Here is a 22502-nt window from a genome sequence, read left to right as displayed (position 1 = left end):
TGTCAATTGAAACCACATTTGTTGAAGCAAGTCAGCCGTATCAGCTATGTTTTCTTTAAAGGTAGTAAATGAGGCTGAACTAACTGTTTCACTGCCAGACAAGGCTCTGCTGATAACCAGGTCTAGCAGTGGTAAGGTGTTGGGACTCTGATGTTGGGACAGCTTTATGTAAGCTCTAACAGTTTGTGTGCCACCTTAATAGTGCAATTAATGTTGTGTTGTGTAGTGTATGTTTTATGTTTGCCCCACCAATATTCACATGCTAAAATCGCCACTGATATAGCCTAATTAAACAACTAATTCTAAAACATTAAGAAATATTGAAATTTCACCAATTACAAATTATATGACCCTCCCCTGGACTATATTTTAAAAATACTAAACCCTCCCCTTGACTGAAATTGAAAAAGCATGACCCTCCCCCATTTTCTTCCATGTGACCATTCTGTAAATTTCGATCCGTCCCGAATAATCTCATCATGTAGGTTATTTCCGCAATGTATCTGCAAGCTGTGGGCTAGGGCACACTTGCCAATACCAGAGTGGGCACATAAATGCAACCTTTTTTGTGGCAAAACCATCTGTAGAGTTGAAAATACGATCGAAACCAATTTAACTTTTATGTTTTATTCGGTACATGGGAATGTAACCACAAAAAAAGCCTTTTATCTGGAACAAGTCAATTTGAAGGAAACACACCTATGGTGAAAAAATGCGTATATTGTTTTTATGCGCATTTTAGAATATTAGCATGAAAATCGTTTGCCAATTTGATGGAAACTTACAAACACCGGTCCTCTATTGCGCACAATAGTGCTGAACCCAGTGATTGCTGCTTGATTTGTGGTCTTTATTGTTTTGTGCCATTGATCATGCCCACTGCAGGGGAGACCAAAACAACTGTGCCCTGCCAAGACTGTAAACATCGTTTTTTTTAAATTATACTCCAAAGCACACTATTGTTTCATGTCGCAAAGAGTGGGGCACAAAGAGAGAGCAACTGCGTAATTTCTCATCACCCTATAGCCAAGGCTGCGCTTTACAATAAATCATTGCAGCTGAAGCCTGAAGGTTACCTATTTATGTAGTAAATCTATTACCTCATGATTGTTTTGTGTTTACTGGCTTTTGGAAGACTCTGGGTTGTAGAGGATGTGCAAGCGCAGCCCCTTTGATACCGAATGGGTTTAAGCAGCATCCCCCGGCAGTGCAGCTTCTGGTTGGAGGAGCGCAGCCTCGGCAAAATCAGCCCCTGCAGAACCCCGCTGGAGCGTGGCCCGTCACGCACGGTACAGGCACACAACTCAGCAACCAGGTAGAGAGGAATCGGTGCATTCATATCGTCACATCATACTTGTTGATCCGTTCCGTAAGGGAAGAGAAGGACACTGGTTCGACCTGAGATTTTACAGCAGGTGTAACCCCATTTTAAACATGTCTGTTGCGGGGGTGATGTCTCTAAAAACAGCCTCCAATAGGCAGGCGGTGAGCGGAGCAACAATTCAGCACAATGTTTTTTTAAGATGTTGAAATGTTTCTTCTTACACTCTCAGGCTAAAAGTAACATATGTAAGTATCATGACTATAATATCTGTCATTATTTTCGGCTTAATCTGTTACACTTTGACTACCATAATGTTGTAGCTAACCCATCTATAGGCCTATCATGGTTTTGATCAGACCATCGATTGGAGGAATTCAAAATGTGATTGGAAATTGTGTAATTTCTTTCGCTTTTGTGAAACATTTTACTTTTTAGAAATACATGCACTTTTAGGAACACTATTTGACTGATCCAAATGTTTTAGCCAAAGCTTAACGAGCAATGCTTAGAATTCTCTTCATTAAAACTCATAAACCACTGGTTAATTATCATACTAATGTCGAGTCTGTTTTGCGCAAATTATTGTAGGTTAAGTAAGCCACATGGAAGTTGCTTGTTGCGCTAAATACATTTCAAAACGTTCGTGTGATTTAAATGATGTGAAATGTACAAAATATACATAATGTAAAATGTGTTTATGATAACCTTCGATATTTGCTCAAAGTAAATAGAAAACTTGGTCAAGATAATAATTTGCATTGTATGCAGAGTAGGCCTAATTTAGTTTTCGCTGAGTCTGAACTCCCCTGCTTATCTGTGTTAGTAGGGCTAATACTGTATCTCTTTAGCGAGATGAGTTCAAGAACACCTTCAAATGTCAGGTCGCAGCTTCCTCGCTCTCATGAAACCCCGCTCTTTTATGTGGTGCTGAAGTGAAATGATTTCAGCGCCGAAGTTTGGGGACAGCGCACAGCGGGGAAATTTGATGGTTTTCTGTATTAACAGTTTTATGTGTTTTCAGCACTAGACAGCGCTCGCGAGTGGAGCCGATTGAATCGTTGGCTTCACTCACTCTGCTCACTCATCAGCGAGGAAAGCGGCTGTGCATCTTAAAGCTGATTAAATAGTCTGTTTGGTTCTCTAATGAATGGATAAACCACCTGACATTGTGTGAGAAACGTTCTCTATCAGGTCTTTAGGTTATCATATTCGATGGTAATTTGATATAGCACTGATATTCCTCTTTTCCTCTTTTCGCAGCCACAGTAATGGGGGAGAACATACCCTAATGTAGGATCGTGTCTTCTGGACCTGTCTGACCCTATAGTTTTGGACATTATTCAATTTCAAGTGGCCGAACGTCTTGAATGAGAATGAATAAAGGGGGCCCTCGGTCGACCACATCGCTTCCACCGGAGCCGGTGGAAATCATCCGTAGCAAGTCGCACTCCCGTCGGGTGACACTCAATGTTGGTGGTCTTCTCCACGAAGTTCTATGGAGAACACTGGACAGGTTGCCCCGAACAAGGCTGGGCAAGCTACGAGACTGTAACACCCACGAGTCTCTCATGGAGATATGCGATGACTACAGTTTGGATGATAATGAGTATTTTTTCGACAGACACCCTGGGGCTTTCACGTCCATTCTGAATTTCTCCCGCACGGGAAAGTTGCACATGATGGAGGAGATGTGTGCTCTGTCTTTCAGTCAGGAGCTGGACTACTGGGGTATAGATGAGATCTACCTGGAGTCCTGCTGCCAGGCCAGGTACCACCAGAAGAAGGAACAGATGAATGAGGAGCTCAAACGAGAGGCTGAGTCTATGAAGACCAGGGAAGGCGAGGATTTTGATACCACATGTTGTTTTGAGAAGCAAAAGAAACTTTGGGATCTCCTGGAGAAGCCTAGTTCATCGTTAGCTGCTAAGGTAAGCACTAAGACAGGTAGGCTATCTCTTCAAGTATATCTGAACGTTTTCCTGCATGGGCTTATAGCCCTGCCATGCATTGCGTGTCATGTCATCCTAGGTAACATTATTGGTGGCTTACTGCCAGTCGACACAATTCAATTTAGTCATTTGTATTACATTCAACAAATAATAAAAAGGTGCCACATTTTGTTTATAAATTATTTACTTATTACATTGTTCATCTTTCAACAATGACATGGCCTGTCCTTGAGGGTGAGAGTTGTTCTGAAGAGGAAAGTCATAACTAACAAATATTGACTTTGATTTATTTATTTAATCAACATAAGCCTTCAAGCAATACGAACAGTGTTGCATTGAATACTTTAAGTTTCTAGACTTGTAAGTGCTACAGTAGGACTCATACTATGAGTGTGTTTGTGAGGTAGCAGGTCATTGCAGGTTGACTTCATGAGGTTGACATAAAGCCTTTTGTGGCCTCTGATGCATGGGTGGCTCCCTTCACCTCAGAGCCACCTCTCAATACCAATTGAACAGAGCATTAGGTCCATCATGACAGACTGATCTGATGTTATGCATATAGCTGATGTTGCCCTCATATTTAAAACTTAGAATAGTGATTTTTGTCTGGAGACAAGTGGGCAGTAGCCAACTGGGAAGTGGGAAGCACAGGTACAAGGACCAGTTGGTGATCAGTGTGTGATTGAATGCATGTAGTTCTAATGATCTTGTCTAATGATCTGAAACTCTGTCAGTTTCAGACTCCAACAGTCTCTTTGATTTCAAACCCAGTGTGATTCTTATAAAGGTCTCTTGAACTGAAGAGGCAACCTGTTTCAGGGTGTTAGTTCATATTTTTATTGGCAAGTTGAAAGAGGAAGGAGAGAGAAATATATCTTACTAGAGATATGCATCTCAGGCGACAGGAGAAAATCGATGCATGATTCAAAACCAATACATCAATGTAACTCTTCAACTGATTATCATCAGTTTAATCGTCAGTTTAAACTTATTCTTGTTTTTGGATGTCATAATGAATGTAATGTATGTAGTTGGGAAATTATTCCTGGTAAAATTATCCATAATGAAATTTATCTGCTCATAGCTCACGCTGCAGCCGTAAAGCAAAGCAACACATTCACTGGGCTGGACCAATGGACACAGTCGTGTTATGATAACTACTGTTTTATTATATCAATATTCAGTTTACATTAATAATAATAATAATACAATAACATGTTCTGAACACAACAACTGTAAATAGATTGAGTAATAATTTGGATAATAAAGTGGGAATCAATATTGTACAGGTATCATTATATAGCTGGCGTGGCAAATGTGAGTGTTGCTTTGTTTTTCTATACCTTTTTCCGCTTACTTGTAACCAATGCAGCATTAACTTTTTATGAAGACGTAGAGTTTATGGATCATTCCCTTCCTGATTTGTACTGGCAATGAACTTCACCTGCTCTGCCTACTTTGTATTAGATGTTATTTTAGTTTCTGAGAAGACCCTCCCAAGGGACTTATACACACATACAATATGGAAGCTAAGGGCCATGTCCTCTGTCAGGTATTTGCCCAGCCTGGTCTCATAGACTAGACATAACATGGTAAATGTACATCTGGAAAGTAGGGTGGTTGGTAGGGTTGATGGGAAAGCGTATAACGCAAATGTCCAGCAACCCAAAGGTTGAGTGTTCGAATCTCATCACAGACAACTTCAGCATTTTAGCTTCTCAGCAACTTTGCAACTACTTACTACTGTTTATCTACTTTGCAACTACTTAGCATGTTTCCCTAACCTCAACACTTTAATCTAACTCTTAACCCTAACCTTAACTAACCCCTAGGCTCGCTAATGTTAGCCACCAAGCAAATTGGAATTCGTAACGTATCAGTCGTTTTGCATATTGTACAAATTGCAATTTGTAACATACACTACATGACAGACCATTATTACTCCACCACCAAATATTACAGTTGGCACTATGCATTGGGGCAGGTAGCGTTCTCCTGGCATCCGCCAAATCCAGATTTGTCTGTCGGACTGCCAGATGGTGAAGCGGGATTCAACACTCCAGAGTCCAATGGTGGCGAGCTTTACACCACTCCAGTCGATGCTTGGCATTGCGCATGGTGATCTTAGGCTTGTGTGCGACTGCTCCGCCATGGAAACCCATTTCATGAAGCTCCCGATGAACAGTTCTTGTGCTGACGTTACTTCCAGTACCAGATTGGACCCCTGCCCTAGCAGATCTATTCAACTTGCCTTTACCGACTTGTGAAATACTTTTTGTGTGTAAATGTGCCTGAGTGAACCCTCTTCATAAAGCTGAAAACTCCTTAGACTCAAATAACTATAGTCCTATATCAGTAATATGTTGAATTGCAATAATCTTTGAGAAATTCATTCATTCCCAATGTGTCAGTACCTAGATAGATTTAATTTAATTTCACCCTTTCAATCTGGATTTAGACCCAAACATTATACCACTACAGCATTAGTGAAACTTACTAATGATATACATTCTTGTCACACCCTGACCATAGTTTGCTTTGTATGTTTATATGTTTTGTTTGGTCAGGGTGTGATCTGAGTGGGCATTCTATGTTGTGTGTCTGGTTTGTCTGTTTCTGTGTTTGGCCTGATATGGTTCTCAATCAGAGGCAGGTGTTAGTCATTGTCTCTGATTGGGAACCATATTTAGGTAGCCTGTTTGGTGTTGGGTTTTGTGGGTGATTGTTCCTTGTTTGTCCTTCTGTCGTGTGTTAATTTGCACCAGTATTAGGCTGTTTCGGTTTTCGTTACGTTTATTGTATTGATTCGTGTTTCTTCAGTTTGATTAAACATGGATCGCAATAGACACGCCGCATTTTGGTCCGACTCTCTTTCACCTACAGAAAACCGTGACAGAATCATCCACCACAACAGGACCAAGCGGCGTGGTAACAAGCAGCCACAGGAGCAGCGTAATAAGGACTTCTGGACTTGGGAAGAAATCCTCGACGGGAGAGGACCCTGAGCTAAACCAGGGGAGTGTAGACGCACAAGGTGCAGCTCAAAGAGGAATGGACATGGGAGGACGAACTGGACGGTAAAGGACCCTGGGCACAGCCAGGAGAATATCGCCGCACAAAGAAGAGCTGGAGGCGGGGAAAGCGGAGAGACGCTGGTATGAGGAGGCAGCACGGTGACGCGGATGGAAGCCCGAGAGTCAGCCCCAAAGATTTCTTGGGGGGGGGGGCTCACAGGAAGTATGGCGAAGCCAGGTAGGAGACCTGCGTCAACTTCTTGTGGTTACCGGGGGGCTAGAGAGACCGGGCAGGCACCGTGTTATGCTGTGGTGCGCACGGTGTCCCCAGTGAGGGTGCATAGCCCGGTGCGGTATATTCCAGCGCCGCGTATCTGCCGGGCTAGAGTGAGCGTCGAGCCAAATGCCATGAAGCCGGCTCTACGCATCTGGTCCCCAGTGCGTCTCCTTGGGCCGGCTTACATGGCACCAGCCTTGCGCACGGTGTCACCGGTTCGCCTGAATAGCCCAGTGCGGGCTATTCCACCTCGCCGCACTGGCAGAGCGACCGTGAGTATTCAACCAGGTAAGGTTGGGCAGGCTCGGTGCTCAAGAGCTCCAGTGCGCCTGCACGGTCCGGTCTACCCAGTACCACCGCCACGCACCAGCCCTCCGGTGGCAGCTCCCCGCACCAGGTTTCCTGTGCGTCTCCTCGGCCCAGTACCACCAGTGCCAGCACCACGCATCAGGCCTACAGTGCGCCTCGCCTCTCCAGTGCTGCCAGAGCCTTCCTCCTCTCCTGCGCTGCTGGAGTCTCCTGCCTGTTCAGCGCAGCCAGAGCTGCCAGTCTGCATGGAGCAGCCAGAGCTGCCAGTCTGCATGGAGCAGCCAGAGCTGCCAGTCTGCATGGAGCAGCCAGAGCTGCCAGTCTGCATGGAGCAGCCAGAGCTGCCAGTCTGCATGGAGCAGCCAGAGCTGCCAGTCTGCATGGAGCTGTCAGAGCTGCCAGTCTGCATGGAGCAGCCAGAGCTGTCAGTCTGCAAGGAGCTGCCAGTCTGAAAGGAGCAGCCAGAGCTGCCAGTCTGCATGGAGCAGCCAGAGCTGCCAGTCTGCAAGAAGCCGCCAGAGCCGACAGTCTGCATGGAGCAGCCAGAGCCGTCAGTCAGCATGGAGCAGCCAGAGCCGTCAGTCAGCATGGAGCAGCCAGAGCCGCCAGTCAGCATGGAGCAGCCAGAGCCGCCAGTCAGCATGGAGCAGCCAGAGCCGTCAGTCTGCCAGGATCCGCCAGTCAGCCAGACTCTTTCAGATCCGCCAGTCAGCCAGACTCTTCCAGATCCGCCAGTCAGCCAGGATCTGCCAGAACCGCCAGTCAGCCAGACTCTTCCAGATCCGCCAGTCAGCCAGGATCTGCCAGAACCGCCAGCCAACCAGGATCCGCCAGTCAGCCAGACTCTTCCAGATCCGCCAGTCAGCCAGACTCTTCCAGATCCGCCAGTCAGCCAGACTCTTCCAGATCCGCCAGTCAGCCAGACTCTTCCAGATCTGCCAGTCAGCCAGGATCTTCCAGATCTGCCAGTCAGCCAGGATCCGCCAGTCAGCCAGACTCTTCCAGATCCGCCAGTCAGCCAGGATCTTCCAGATCCGCCAGTCAGCCAGGATCCGCCAGTCAGCCAGACTCTTCCAGGTCAGCCAGACTCTTCCAGATCCGCCAGTCAGCCCAGAGGCGCCAGAGCCCCTCTGTCCCGAGCTGCCCCTCTGTCCCGAGCTGCCCCTCTGTCCCGAGCTGCCCCTCTGTCCCGAGCTGCCCCTCTGTCCCGAGCTGCCCCTCTGTCCCAAGCTGCCCCTCAGTCCAGTGGGGTTATGTGGTAGGGTCGCCGTAGTTAGGAGGCCAAGGAAGCGGACAAGGTGTTGGACTAAGACTATGGTGAAGTGGGGGCCACGTCCAGCACCAGAGCCGCCACCGCAGACAGAGGCCCACCCAGACCCTCCCCAATAGGTTCAGGTTTTGCGTCCGGAGTCCGCACCTTGGGGGGGGTACTGTCACACCCTGACCATAGTTTGCTTTGTATGTTTATATGTTTTGTTTCGTCAGGGCGTGATCTGAGTGGGCATTCTATGTTGTGTGTCTGGTTTGTCTATTTATATGTCTGGCCTGATATGGTTCTCAATCAGAGGCAGGTGTTAGTCATTGTCTCTGATTGGGAACAATATTTAGGTAGCCTGTTTGGTGTTGGGTTTTGTGGGTGATTGTTCCTTGTTTGTCCTTAGGTCTGTCATGTGTTAGTTTGCACCAGTATTAGGCTGTTTCGGTTTTCGTTACGTTTATTGTTTTTTGTATTGATTCGTGTTTCTTCAGTTTGATTAAACATGGATCGCAATAGACACGCCGCATTTTGGTCCGACTCTCTTTCACCTACAGAAAACCGTGACAATTCTTCATCTGACCAAGGCAAACTAACTGGTACCATCTTTATTGATTTCTCAAAAGGATCATTCTGTCTTACTAGCAAAACTTCAAAACATTGGTTTCACTAACATATCACTAAACTGGTTCCATGCATATTTCAGCAATAGAAAACAATGTTTCCATAGAAGGACACAAATCACATCTTCTTGGACTCAGTAAAGAAGTACCTCAAGGTTGAGTATTGGCCCCCCTTCTTTTCTCTATAATCAGAAATCAATTGCCTCTAATTTGTCAGAATACACATAATCCCTTATATGCTGATGATAGTGCTCTATATATCAGGTTCAAATATTTGTAGATACAAGCAACTCTCCATGATGATTTTAACACTTTGCAAAAATGGTTTCTAGCAAAGAATGTTGTTTTAAAATCAAACAAAGTCCTATATCATGCAGTAGCGATGCATGGGTAAAATCACCGGGGAAGCCAAGCCAGGGGGAAAAAAGCCATATTACAACTAATATGTTGTGATAATTGTGTTGTTTGCTCTATAACCTCTTAGTTCACATGCCTTAACACAGTGATACACAGGCCTAAGGCCAAGACAATAAGAAGACACAGTGGCAGAATACCACACCTTTGTTTCATCACAAAACCGTAGAGCAACATATGTCTGGTGTCAGAGTCCACAAAGCATATTGCATGTAAAAAAACATTTACCTTACTTACAGCAGGGTCAATCAAATTAATATTACCGACATTTTCGGACTACTAAGCAACTATTGATTTAGAACACTGGAGAGTTATCGCAAGACACAAAGAAAACAGGAGCTGTCTCCACTATTCCAGCACCATTTCAACTTCAACATTTCAACATCATCTAATCACCTATGCTTAGTCTAATACACTGACAACTAAAAGATACCAAAAACAATTTAGTCCAATCAAAGTAAGCTAAATATAAATTCGAATCAAATTTGATTTGTCACGTGCCGAATACAACTGTGAAATGCTTACTTATGAGCCCTTAACCAACAATGCAGAGCTTTAAAAAAGTAAGTTAAAAAAAAGTACTAAATAAACTAAAGGAAAAATAGTAACACAATAACATAACAGTAACAAGGATATATACAAGGGGTACTGGTACTGAGTCAATGTGCAAGGGTAGGGGTTAGTCGAGGTAATTGAGGTAAAATGTATATGTACATAGAGGTAAAGTGACTAATACTAGTAGTAATAATACTAGATAATACACAGAGAGTAGCAGCAGCATATGTGACGAGTGTGAAGGAATGTGAATGTGTGTGTGTGCTATCAATATGCATGTGTGAGGGTGTTGTGTGTGTGTGTGTGCGTGCGTGCGTGCGTGTGTGTGTGTGGTTAGAGTCCAGTGAGTGTACATCGAGCTTGTGCAAGAGTCAGTGCAAAAAATGATCATTTTGACCCAGTCTTCGGTAATGCTTGTGGTGCGGTATCAGAGAGAACAGTCTATGACTTGGGTGCCTGGAGTCTTTGACAATTTTTATGGCCTTCCTCTTACACCGACTAATATAGAGGTCCTGGATGGCATAAAGCTCGGCCCCAGTGATGTACTGTAGAGCATTGCGGTCGGATGCCATGTGGCTGTCCATGTTACTGATTTGTGTAAGTGTGTGTAAGTAGAAAGAACATATTGACTCACCCTATTTGTAGAAAAACACCAGTGCCATCCTCTCATCCTTTCATGTTGTTGAAATGGTCAATGACTCTATCATACAGTACACACTTTTAGTTTTTGATGTCCTAGGCTACTTGGCTCAAATGTTTGCTCGCTAGCCAAACTTCCTTTCATGGGCAACGATTAGCCAGCTAGTTAACATTAGCCTACTACATCTAGCTACATACTGTATGGAACTTTCATCCTCTCAGACCAGAGGTACAATGTATGAATTTATGGTTGGATCGGAATCTTCCTTATAATCATTGGCCAGTACTTAGTGATTTGGACTTGTGGTTTTACTTTACTCTTTCTCCATCCATGGATAATTTAGCAAAGGGACAATTTTGGCCAGATAGCTAGCCACCGGAGGACAACAACACAATGAGATGCACAGCGAGTTTCTGTCAATTACCTATGCTCTCGATGTGATGTGATTGGAGTGAAGCCAAATCCAAACTGGCTTCCCTTTAAACTTTTTTTTGGTGCACCAGGACCATTCACAGTTGAGCTCACTCAGTTTAGCTCCATGCTGATTGGCTATTATTGCAGATTTTTTTATCAAGGGAGGCCAAATGCTAGACCAGATAGCATCAGCAGGATGGGCTACACATACAGAGACAGAGGGGCACTATTTCGCTCACTTGAAGGCTCTCTCTGGCAAGATACATTCAGCCTCTTCCGAATTGAAGGAAAATTATGAAACACAGAGAGACGAAAGATAAATAGATATTTTTATTATTATTATTTTTCAATTATTTGGCATTCATGAATACACGCCACTGATTTCATGCTCTTCGGTTCACGGCAAAGAATAAACTCCACAGCTGGCAATTTCAAAATTCATGCAAGTGATGGAACAATGCTTGAAAGTGTTGATTGTTTGAAACATCTGGGTTTGAAGAAAGATTGTGAATTATCTTTTGGAAAGCATATTGATTATATTAGAAAAACAATTAACTATAAGTTTGGGTTACTATACAGATCTAAGAATTGTTTTACTGTATCCATTAGAAAGACCTTAGTAACCCAACTGCTGCTTCCTATCCTAGTCTATGGTGACATCATCTATTAAAACACAACCACGAACTTACTTTATGAATGAGATGTCATTTATACCCATCTTTGCAGATTAATTATTGGATGCCATTGTAAGACACATCATTGTACAATGTATGAATCACTAAATTGATTTATACATTTTAAATGTATGAACTTTAAATTCCCTGTATATATTAAGGAACACCTAACTTTACAAGACTCAAACTACTCCTTTCAACGACAGCAGCACTTGTAAATTCCAAGGCTGCATCAGGATGTTAGAGTAAGATCTTTCAGATACCAAGGCCCAACTGACTGGAATAATTTACCTATAGAGATCAGGGAATTAAAATCACAAAAAAAGCCCTTTTTCAAACATTAAGAACAAATTGTTTGTGTTTTTAACAAATAGAAACATCACCATGTGAATATGTATGTACAGTACCTTCAGAAAGTATTCACACCCCTTGACTTGAAAAAGTGTTATAGTCTGAATATAAAATGGTTTAAATTGAGATGTGTCACTGGCCTACACACAATACCCCATAATGTCAGAGTGTAATTTTGTCTTTAAAATTTAACCCCTTTATTATGGCAAGCCTAAATACGTTCAGGAGCAAAAATGTGCTCAACAAGTCACATAACAAGTTGCATGGACTCAGTCTGTGTGCAGTAATAGTGTTTACCATTTTTGAATGATTTTTGAATGACTACCTCACCTCTGTACCCCACACATACAATTATATGTAAAGTGCCACAGTTGAGCAGTGAATTTAAAACACAGATTCAACCACAAAGACCAGGGAGGTTTTCCAATACCTCACAAAGAATGTCACCTATTGGGAGATGTGTAAAAAACAAACATTAAATATCCCTTTGAGCATGGTGAAGTTATTAATTACACTTTGGATGGTGTATCAATATACCCAGTCACTACAAAGATACAGGCTTCCTTCCTAACTCAGTTACCAGAGAGTAAAGACACCCCTCAGGGATTTCACCATGAGGCCAATGGTGACTTTAAAACAGTTACAGCTTAATGGCTGGGATAGGAGAAAACATTGTGGATGGATCAAAAACATTGTAGTTACCCTACAATACTAAACTAAATGACAGAGTGAAAAGATGGATGCCTGTACATAGTACAAATATTCCAAAATATTCATCCTGTTTGCAATAAGGCACTAAAGTAAAACTGCTTTCTGATTTTTTTTAGGATAAAAAGAAACGAAATTAGGTAAGCACAGACAAAATCCTAAAGGAAAACCTGTTTCAGTCTGCTTTCCAACACACACCGGGAGACAAATTACCCTTATATCAGGACAATAACCTAAAACACAAGGCCAAATATAAACTGGAGTTGCTTACCAAGACAACGTTGAATGTACCTGAGTGATCTAATTACAGTTTTGTCTTAAATTGTCTTGAAAAACTATGGCAAGACTTGAAAATGTCTGTCTACCAATAATCAACAGCCAACTTGACAGAGCTTGAATAATTAAAAAAATAATAATGTGCAAATATTGTAAACTCCAGGTGTGCAAAGCTCTACCCAGAAACTATTGCAGTTTGGACCCAGAATGGGACTTGAGCTATGAAAAAGGATGCTGTGTTTTTGCCCAACCAGTACTGACTCTGTAGGACTAATTACATAACAGCCTCCTCTCCCTTCAGCTGCAGACAGCCTGCGTCACGTCACATTCATTTAGCAGATGCTCATATCCAGAGTGTCTAGGGTTAAGGGCCTTGCTCAAGGGCACAACAACACGTTTTTCACCTGGTCGGTTCATGGATTTGAACCAGCAACATTTTGGTTACTGGCCCAAAAGCTCTTAACCGCTAGGTTACCTGCCGTCCACAGGAAGACCTTGCTGGTGCTGCACTAAAGCATGTCTCAGCATGTTTCTGCCTTATAGACCGCAGTTCACGCTCTAGTGCATAAGAACCTTGGCTATGCAATAAGACAGGCTCACGGCGTATCAGATGGTTGTAGCCTGTACATCTTACCTTACATTACAACCCCTGACCTGCTCACATCTGATCATAAACCTCACTTTGAGACGATATTGCTTCATGGTGAGCAGCCAACTAGTGAGTGAGGAGTTAACTGAGCATCCGTCTGGGCTGAGGTTGACAGCTCTATGTGCCCTGTCAGGGTGAAGCCATCAACAGTGTTCTACAGCTCCCGCCAGGTCCCATATATTTTCATCCAGTATGGGCTGACAAACTAATTGTTTTAAGCCGGGGAAGGAAATCAATGACAATTGCATTAAGATAAAAAGTAAGTGGGGTTGGGTGAGGACAGTACACACCCTGGACAGACAGGCAGGGGAGAGAGAGGCTGAGAGGCAGAGTAGCGTGTGTGGACCACTGGACCGCTGGCCGAGGAGATTTCTTTCTCCGCAGGAGGGAGTGTGGCTTCACATGCTAACTTCCAGGCCAACCTGTCTCTCTCTCACACTGAGCCCAGCATGACTTGAGGATGGATGGTCACACTAGAAGAGCAGTACAGTAGCATGGTGGGGTTTATGTTATTTAAGTGATTGTCCCAGTAGCTTTATGACTACTAGGACCTAAGATTAGAGTTGGGATGGATGGTTTTGAATGTGTGTGTGTGTTTGCTGTGTGCTGAGAGGATTTGTGAGAGACTGTCCTATGAAGTGTGTTGAAGGGGATGTTTTTGAGAGGTCGATGGTGTCTGATAATCTTACTGTGCTTTCTGAATGCCTATAAATCCATGGCACACAACCTTTCTGTTGCCTGGCTGATTCAATCACCATATATCTCTTACCAGCCTGACGCAGGGGGGCGCTTGGCACACTGACAGACAGACAGAGATTACTGAGGGCCATGCTATATTCCCCAAGCTCTCTCTATCTCACCTCATCTCTCCATCTCACCCCTTTCTCCTCTTCACTCTCCATCACTTGTTTCTTTCCTCTCTCTTACACGCTTACTCTTGTCTCTCTTGCCGTCCCTGTTTCTCATTCTCTCTTCTCTGCTCTGATTATTCAGATCAGAATAAGTTCATCAGCATTTCAGCATTCTTTAGCAGAGATAACAATATAACATATCAACTATCAACTAACAGAGATGAAAGGATACAATACAGTAATTAATACAAACCCTTACACAGATATGAGGTAAACATACAAACATGCCTAATCATGTAAAATCACCATAACACTGGATCTATTAACCTGTTGATGCTCTGGGGGCACTATTTCATTTTTGGATGTAAAAAAGTGTCATTGATTTTAAACAAGATATTTTGTCAGAAAAAGATGCTCGACTGAAAGCCAATGCATATAATTGATAGCTTTCCATAAAGAAAACACTCTGACGTGTCCAGAACTACCAAGATATTTTCTCACAAAATGGCCGACCACCAAGTCCCTAGAACGTGAGTGGAGCCAACCCACAGATAAAGGGTCAAAACCAGGAAAGAGAAGAGTGCTGGAAGGCATCCAGGAAATGAGCAGGATTTTTTGAGCTGGACTGTTTTGGACTTACCTGTTTTTGGACCTGGACCTACCGAGAACCCGATTCGTGTACCAAACCCTGCTTATATCCTGTGATACGGCTGGGTGGACCAGGAGGAAGGTACTGTCCTGTTCGAAAGAACTCTTTCTTGTCGTTTCCCCAAGGTGTGTGACAAAGCATTGAAGAGGTATTTGTGGAGGAGGCAGATCACTGGTTTGGAAGAAAAATTGACCATAAGAGAGGTTTTTTTGTGGCCACAGGAAAATTATGGAGGAAGCCATACAGGTGTCCGCCCCAAGAGGTGTCCAAATGCTCATCAGGATGCAATGCGAATGTATCAGGACACGTTACAGGTCCAGCACCGCACCAACCAGCTGCTCAGAGAAGAGCAAGAGAGAAACACCCGGGAGTTAAGAGAAGGCCTAAAGGGTCTAGCGGACCAATTTTTCCATGGGATACAGAGAGGCCAATCATTTTCTTCAAAAAATGACAGCAGGATGATGTGGAAGCATATTCGAAAGGACAGCAGAGAGGGAGAAGTGGCCAAAAGAAGAACAGGGCTTCTGCATATCAATGAAGAAAGATACAGGATTACGATAAACTAAAGGGAGAGAAAGACACCTTGAGGGATTGATTCCAAACAACAGATTTGCCATGAAATTTGCGACCAGAGATTATGTAGTTAATCCGTACTCAACCAGTTTCAGCGAGGTCTACCCCAAGAAGTGAGACGATGGGTTGGCCAGAACGAGGTACTTTTGACCATCTCGTGGGCCTGGTTGACTATTGTATGGCAGGAACCGCTGAGCAGGCACAGGAGGAAAGATTCAGATTGGGCAAACCAGCGGACAGGGTAAGGCTGTCCCAGCATATAGAGGGGGAAGAGAGCAGCGTGGGGCCATGAGGAAAGAGTCAATGCCGAGACACTAAAAACGGAACGATTTCTCCTATTATCTGTTACAATTGTAACAACCAGGACACATTCAGGAAAAACTGCTCGGTGAAAATGAAGATTTGGTATGCATGTCCTGTTAACTGAGAAAGATCTCAAACATATGTCAGGGTGAATTGAAGGGAAAGAAACATCAGAAGCTAACCCTCTTCAAGCCTAGTGACGAATAAATGATTTTATTTATTTGGTTATCTGGTTTTTGTGAAAATGAGGTCGGTGTGGTCCCAAAGATGCTAAATGCTACTCAAAATGCATATGCCAACAACTTTGACCATACATGGGGCCTTACAAAGCCAGGAAAAATTAGTCAATTTAGGGGAGGAGGAGGATATGGTTCAAAAGCATAGTTTTGAAAATCTGAGATGACAGTGTTGTTAAGCCCAAAACCAGGATCTAACCCTGCAGCAAGCCAGAGCAGATGTGCAGGTCGTAGATGGTATTAAATGTTTTTGCCATTTTACTTTGAAAAAGGGATTTTCAGAGAAATAGGGGTTGATGTGGTGGAACAGTTGTTGGTTATGCGGAGGACAGTATGATCTAGCCTGCACATTCTGGGTGGCTTTATCGTCACCGAGGTTTTACTGGCCAGGAATTCAAGGAATCATTGTGGGATGGGGTTAACAGTTGACCAGCTGTTAGAGGTTAGTACTTCGAAACACCATTTGAGAGGATCTAGTCTTCATCATTCTGGTCATTCTGATTATTCGCTCCAGAAGCCATCGGACGATGGCTTGAATTTAAAGGAATTATTCAGGGTAGGGGTTCCAAAGGAGATTTGACCAGGGGACCTCCTTTATGTCCCAACTTATGGCGGACCTTTGTAAACTTGGCAGGTGAAACAGTGAGGACATCGGTTTACCATCCTCAGACGGACAGAGATGGGGGACCCTGAAGTCAATGCTCAGGAAGGTAATTAAGGATGGGAAGAACTGGGATTCACCTTCTGATGTTTGCCATTAGCAGGTTCCATTCCTGGGGTTTTCTCCCTTTGAGCTTGGGAGGCATCCCCGGGGAATCTTAGCATCTCCTGAAACCTGGGTTTGTTTCAATACACCGTCATGCCAGGTCTTACACGGGGCCCCAGCCACCTTTCAACGGCTCATGGACAAAGTCCTAAAACCGCACAAAGCATATGCCGCAGCTTATTTAGATGACGTGGGGATCTACAGCCCAGATTGGGAATCCCACTTACCCCGGGTACAGGCAGTGTTAGACGCCCTTAGAAAGGCAGGGCTCACGGCAAACCCTGCCAAGTGTTATGTGGGGTTAGAGGAAACAGAGTATCTGGGATACACTGTGGGAAGAGGGTTAATCAAATTCCAACTTAAGAATGAACATAGAGAATGGCCGAAAAGTAAATAAAGCGGGTTTGAGCCTTCCTAGGGCTGACGGGTTACTGAATCATAGTTATGCCACAGTGGCCGCCCCAATTACCGACATGACTAGAGCCAGAGGGCCAAAATGGTTTTCTCCAGCATTTAGACAAAGATGGTAGTGCTGGTGGTACCAGACTTTGAGAGAGAGTTTATGGTTCAGACGGATGCCTCAATCGGCTTGGGAGCAGTGCTATCCCAAGAGGTAGAAGGGGTGGAACACCCCATCCTGTTTTTAAGCAGGAAGCTGGAACCACGGGAAACCAACTACTCAGTCGTTGAGAAAGAGGCGCTGGCAGTAAATGGGCTCTAGAAAGTCTGAAATATATTTCATCAGTGACCATGCCCCACTCACCTGGATGCATTAAAGAGAAGAACGCTCAGGTGATGCGGTGGTTTTTGAGTTCGTTTCATTTTGACTTGAAACACAGAGCAGGGAAGGAAATATGAAACGTGGATGGGTTATCCCACATGCACTCATATTTTTGGTGTAGGGGTCGGATCTAGGGGGAGAGATGTGTGGCAAAGAAGGGGGTCGAGTGGTAAATGGCAGATATGTGAGAGCAGAACTAATAAACGGGCTCTGCCCGATCACTAAAATGGCCACCCCTGTCAGAACTACAGATCACAAAATTGCCGACCACCAAAACTACAAGTCCCAGAAGCAAGGGGAACCCTCAGAAGGTGGAGCCAACCCACAGATAAAGTGTCAAGAAAAACCAGGAAGAGAAGAAGAGTGCTGGAAGGATCTATGAACAATAGAGAAAGAGACAATAGAGATTGGCTGGATTTACCGTGTATGAGCTGGACTGTTTTGGACTTACCTGTTGGCGTTTGGACCTGGACCTACCGAGAACCCAATTCGTGTACCGAACCCTGCTATCCTTGACCTCGCCTATGGCCTGGGTGGACCAGGACGGGGAAACAAACACACAGGTACTGTCCTGTTCGAAAGAACTCTCATTCTTGGATGATTTGGTGACAGTTTACCACTTAGTTTGTGACAAATGCTCCTAACCTTGAAGAGGTTTGCCACAGGTGGAAATGCTTTGTGGTTCTCGTAGGTTACTCACATTGTGTCAATTAACCCCTATGTGCCCCTAAAGCATAGCTTAATCTTTGAGATTCTTAACCTTTCGATTCTGCCTGTTACTGACATATCTTTAACCTGTGTCTTTTCATTGTTTACATTTTAAATCCATGACCACAAGGGCACAGCCTTCAGAGATGCTCCTCTTCACCACGACTTGTACACAAACCAACATTTACATTCTAGATTTTTGACATGTCTTTGATAGCATTTGATCAATGTGTAGCAGCACATGGATGGAGGAGATAGGCCAAAGAAACTAAACACCCCTAGCAAAGGAGCCTCTACTTGATGGGGAAAATCTCTCCCATTAGTAAGCTGCTGAGAAGGGGATTCAATTGTTTGTGTTGTTGCCAATGTCTGTTCCGTACACCATTTTCAAATCAATTCAAATGTTATTGGTCACACACACATATTTAGCAGATGTTATTGCGGGTGTAGTGGAATGCTTGTGTCCCTAGCTCCAAAAATGCAGTAATATCTTACAATTCACAACAAGACACACAAATCTAAAAGTAAAATAATGAGATTAAGAAATATATAAATATTAGGACAAGTCATATCAGAGTGGCATTGACTAAAATACAGTAGAAAATAATACAGTATGTACATATGAAATGAGTAAAGCAGTGTGTAACATTATTAAAGTGACTAGTGTTCCATTACTAAAGTAACACTGATTCTCCAGGTAGCCTCTAAGGTGCAGGGTTGAGTAACCGGGTGGTAGCCGGCTAGTGATGGCTGTTTAACAGTCTGATGGCCTTGAGATAGAAGCATTTTTTCAGTCTCTCGGTCCCAGCTTTGATGCACCTGTACTGACCTCGCCTTCTGGATGATAGAGGAGTGAACAGGCCGTGGCTCGGGTGTTGATGGCCTTTGATATTTTTGGCCTTCCTGTGACATTGGGTGCTGTAGGTGTCCTGGAGGGCAGGCATTGTGCCCCTGGTGATGCGTTTGGCAGACCACACCACATTCTGGAGAGCACTGCGGTTGCAAGCAGTGTAGTTTCCTGGTTGATTTTTTTCAAGTCTTAAAAGACTGCATTTCACTGCAATCACAGAAAACTACTGAGATAGCAAGAATAGTTTAATTCTAAAACGCTACAGTATATATCCATTTTCTGAAATGTAGGAAAATTAGCTTTTATTATTTAAAGAACTTATGAAAGAAAAGAAAAGGTGAAGGGGGTACATAGTCAGTTGCTATGCAGATTCACTGGTGTTTTTTCACTATTTAATCATGGCATAGGGTTGTTCAATGACAGGCATGTATTTGTTTAAAATCACTTGCTGGTTTCGTTTCAGAGACAAATAATCATGTTTTTTTGCAAAACGCTATATATCCGCCTCCCTCTCAGAGAAATAAGTAGTCCTGCTAGGATTTATACAGTCAAATGAAACAAATAACTTCATTTTTAATAAAGAACTGTACAAATGATACATTTGTTGACATCAATTTTAAATAATTTAAAATGTTATTGTTTAATATAGTAATATGAGAATTGTAAGTGAACATTTACTATACATTTGACATTTTAGTAATTTAGCAGATTCTCTTATCCAGAGCGACTTACAGTTAGTGCATTCATGTTTAGATACTGTACTAGGTGAAACAACTACATAGTCAAATATGTGACTTGTTTCAGGAAACTAGGCATATGTCGCGCGTCATTACTTCACAGGCGAGACATTTAAACGTAAACTTTTTTAAATGTTTTATCAAAATGCATTTTGGGGCAGAAATGCCTTCTGGAACATGTGAACTTTCATGTGCCTTATTAACAAACTTGTATGCCATCTGTAAATACAAATTAATTTGTTAAATTATGAGCTCAGTTGGTTTAGCCACGGAAAAAGACAGGAATTTTCCCGCAAGTCATGATTGGGCTGGACATGCTGAGAGATGAGTTTGGATTGGTCTGCCATGTAGCAAGCTTCTGTTTATAACATGAGCTGGTCAGTATGTGTAGGTAATCCTTAGTAGAACTGGAAATGTGTTGCTCTCCACTTTCTGGAGGACCAAGTTTTGAAATCAGTGGAATGTACAGAATTAGAGTTTGATAGCAAAGGAGATGGAGAAAATTCTGTTGGAGAGCCATTTGCATTGCTAGTTATAGCCTAATGTTAGCTAGCTAGCTAACATTGAACCTGGTTGGTTAGCTACCTGCAGATTCATGCAGTAGTAACGTTATGAGTTGGGATGATGGTTAATTGTTTAGCTAGCTACATGTATAAACAAAAGACTCCACTATGCAAGCACCATTTCAATAGAATGTTAATGACGTCACTACGACAACTGTCGATAGACATACAGTACCAAATAGGGTTTCTGTATACCACCCCTACCTTGTCACAACACAACTGATTGGCTCAAATGCATTAAGAAGGAAAACAATTCAAGAAATTAACATTTAACAAGACACACCTGTTAATTGAAATGCATTCCAGGTGACTACCTCATGAAGCTGGTTGAGAGAATGCCAAGAGTGTGCAAATCTGTCATCAAGGCAAAGGGTGGCTACTTAAAAATATTTGTTGGTCTGCACTTGATGAATTTATGAAATTGCTTCTTCCAATTATTGATAAACAAGCACCTGTTAAAAACTTCTTATGGCTGCAATCCCGTTAACGGGAGCGATATGACAACAGCCAGTCAAAGTGTAGGGCGCCAATTTCAAAACATAAAAAATCTCATAATTAAAATTCCTCAAACATACATGTATCTCATTCCATTTTAAAGTGTCCGATTTCAAATAGGATTTACGGGAAAGCACCACAAACGATTATGTTAGGTCACCAACAACAGAAATACACAGCCAATTTTTCCAGCCAAAGACAGAGAAAAAGCACAAATAGAGATAAAATTAATCACTAACCTTTGATAATCTTCATCAGATGACACTCATAGGACTTCATGTTACACAATACATGTATGTTTTGTTTGATAAAGTTCATATTTATATCAAAAAATCTGAGTTTACCTTGGCGTGTTACATTCACTAGTTCCAAAAACATCCAGTAATTTTGCATAGTCACTTCGATTCAACAGATTTACTCATCATAAATGTCGATGATAATACAAGTTATACACATGGAATTATAGATATACCTCTCCTTAATGCAACCGCTGTGTCAGATTTCAAAAAAACTTTACGGAAAAAGAAAACCATGCAATAATCTGAGACGGCGCTCAGAAAAATAGTTGCATAGCCGCCATGTTGGAGTCATCTATAGCCATAAATTACATGCTAAATATTCCCTTACCTTTGATGATCTTCATCAGAAAGTCTGACAGGACTCCCAGGTCCACTATAAATGCTTGATTTGTTATTTGTTCGATAATGTACATTATTTATGTCCAATTAGCTACTTTTGTTAGCGCGTTTGGTACACATATCCAAACGCTGGAGCTGGATGACAGTTTCTTTGGACAAAAAATTAAAAAAGTTATATTACAGGTCGAAGAAACATTTCAAACTAACTACAGAATCAATCATTAGGATGTTTTTAACATATAGCTTCAATAAAGTTCCAACCGGAGAAATCCTTTGTGTCTAGAGGAGGAACGGAACGCAGGAAGATATCATGTGCTTTGCGCATGACCTGGAACTGGCTCTCTGCCAGTAGTCGGATGCATTCTGTTCTTATTTAGCCCCACATCACAGCAGAAGCCTCATTCAAATTTGAATAAGCCATCATTCAAACAGTTTCAGAAACTTCGGAGTGTTTTCTATCCAATACTAATAATACGATGCATATATTAGCAAATGAGACTGAGGAGCAGGCCGTTTACTCTGGGCACCTTTCATCCAAGCTACTCAATAGTGCCCCTGCAGCCATAAGAAGTTAAGAAACTGACTGTTAGAACTGTTAAGGCTCCATGGAATGATGAGGAATTGAAAAACTGTATGGTTGAAAGAGATGGGGCAAAGGGAGTGGCTAATAAGTATGGCTGCACATATGACTGTCTTACTTACTGCAAGTTGAGAAATTTCAACAAAAAGAATAATAAACTTTATTATGAAGCCAAGATCAATGATATAAAGAATGATGGAAAAACATATAAAAATATGAATAAAAATTATTGGTATCGATCAATAATGACAAACCTCCTGGCATTGACAACTTAAATGGAAAGCTACTGAGGATGGTAGCTGACTCTATAGCCACTCCTATCTGTCATATCTTTAATCTG

The 22502-nt window shown here is 42.7% G+C and overlaps 1 protein-coding gene across 1 annotated transcript in view; it reads left to right on the top strand.

The window, feature by feature from the left end:
* The first annotated feature begins 979 nt into the window (after positions 1-979).
* Positions 980-22502, top strand: part of LOC135541890 (potassium voltage-gated channel subfamily B member 1-like) — a 93931-nt gene continuing 72408 nt past the window's right edge. Inside the window, exons 1-2 of the mRNA XM_064968371.1 lie at positions 980-1315; positions 2585-3252. Coding sequence (XP_064824443.1) covers positions 2692-3252 — 561 coding nt within the window. The 5' untranslated portion in view covers positions 980-1315; positions 2585-2691. The remainder of the gene's footprint in view (positions 1316-2584; positions 3253-22502) is intronic.

The sequence above is a fragment of the Oncorhynchus masou genome, chromosome 6 (assembly GCF_036934945.1).
Source record: "Oncorhynchus masou masou isolate Uvic2021 chromosome 6, UVic_Omas_1.1, whole genome shotgun sequence".
Classification (NCBI taxonomy): Eukaryota; Metazoa; Chordata; class Actinopteri; order Salmoniformes; family Salmonidae; genus Oncorhynchus; species Oncorhynchus masou.
This window is presented reverse-complemented; position numbering and strand designations above follow the sequence as displayed.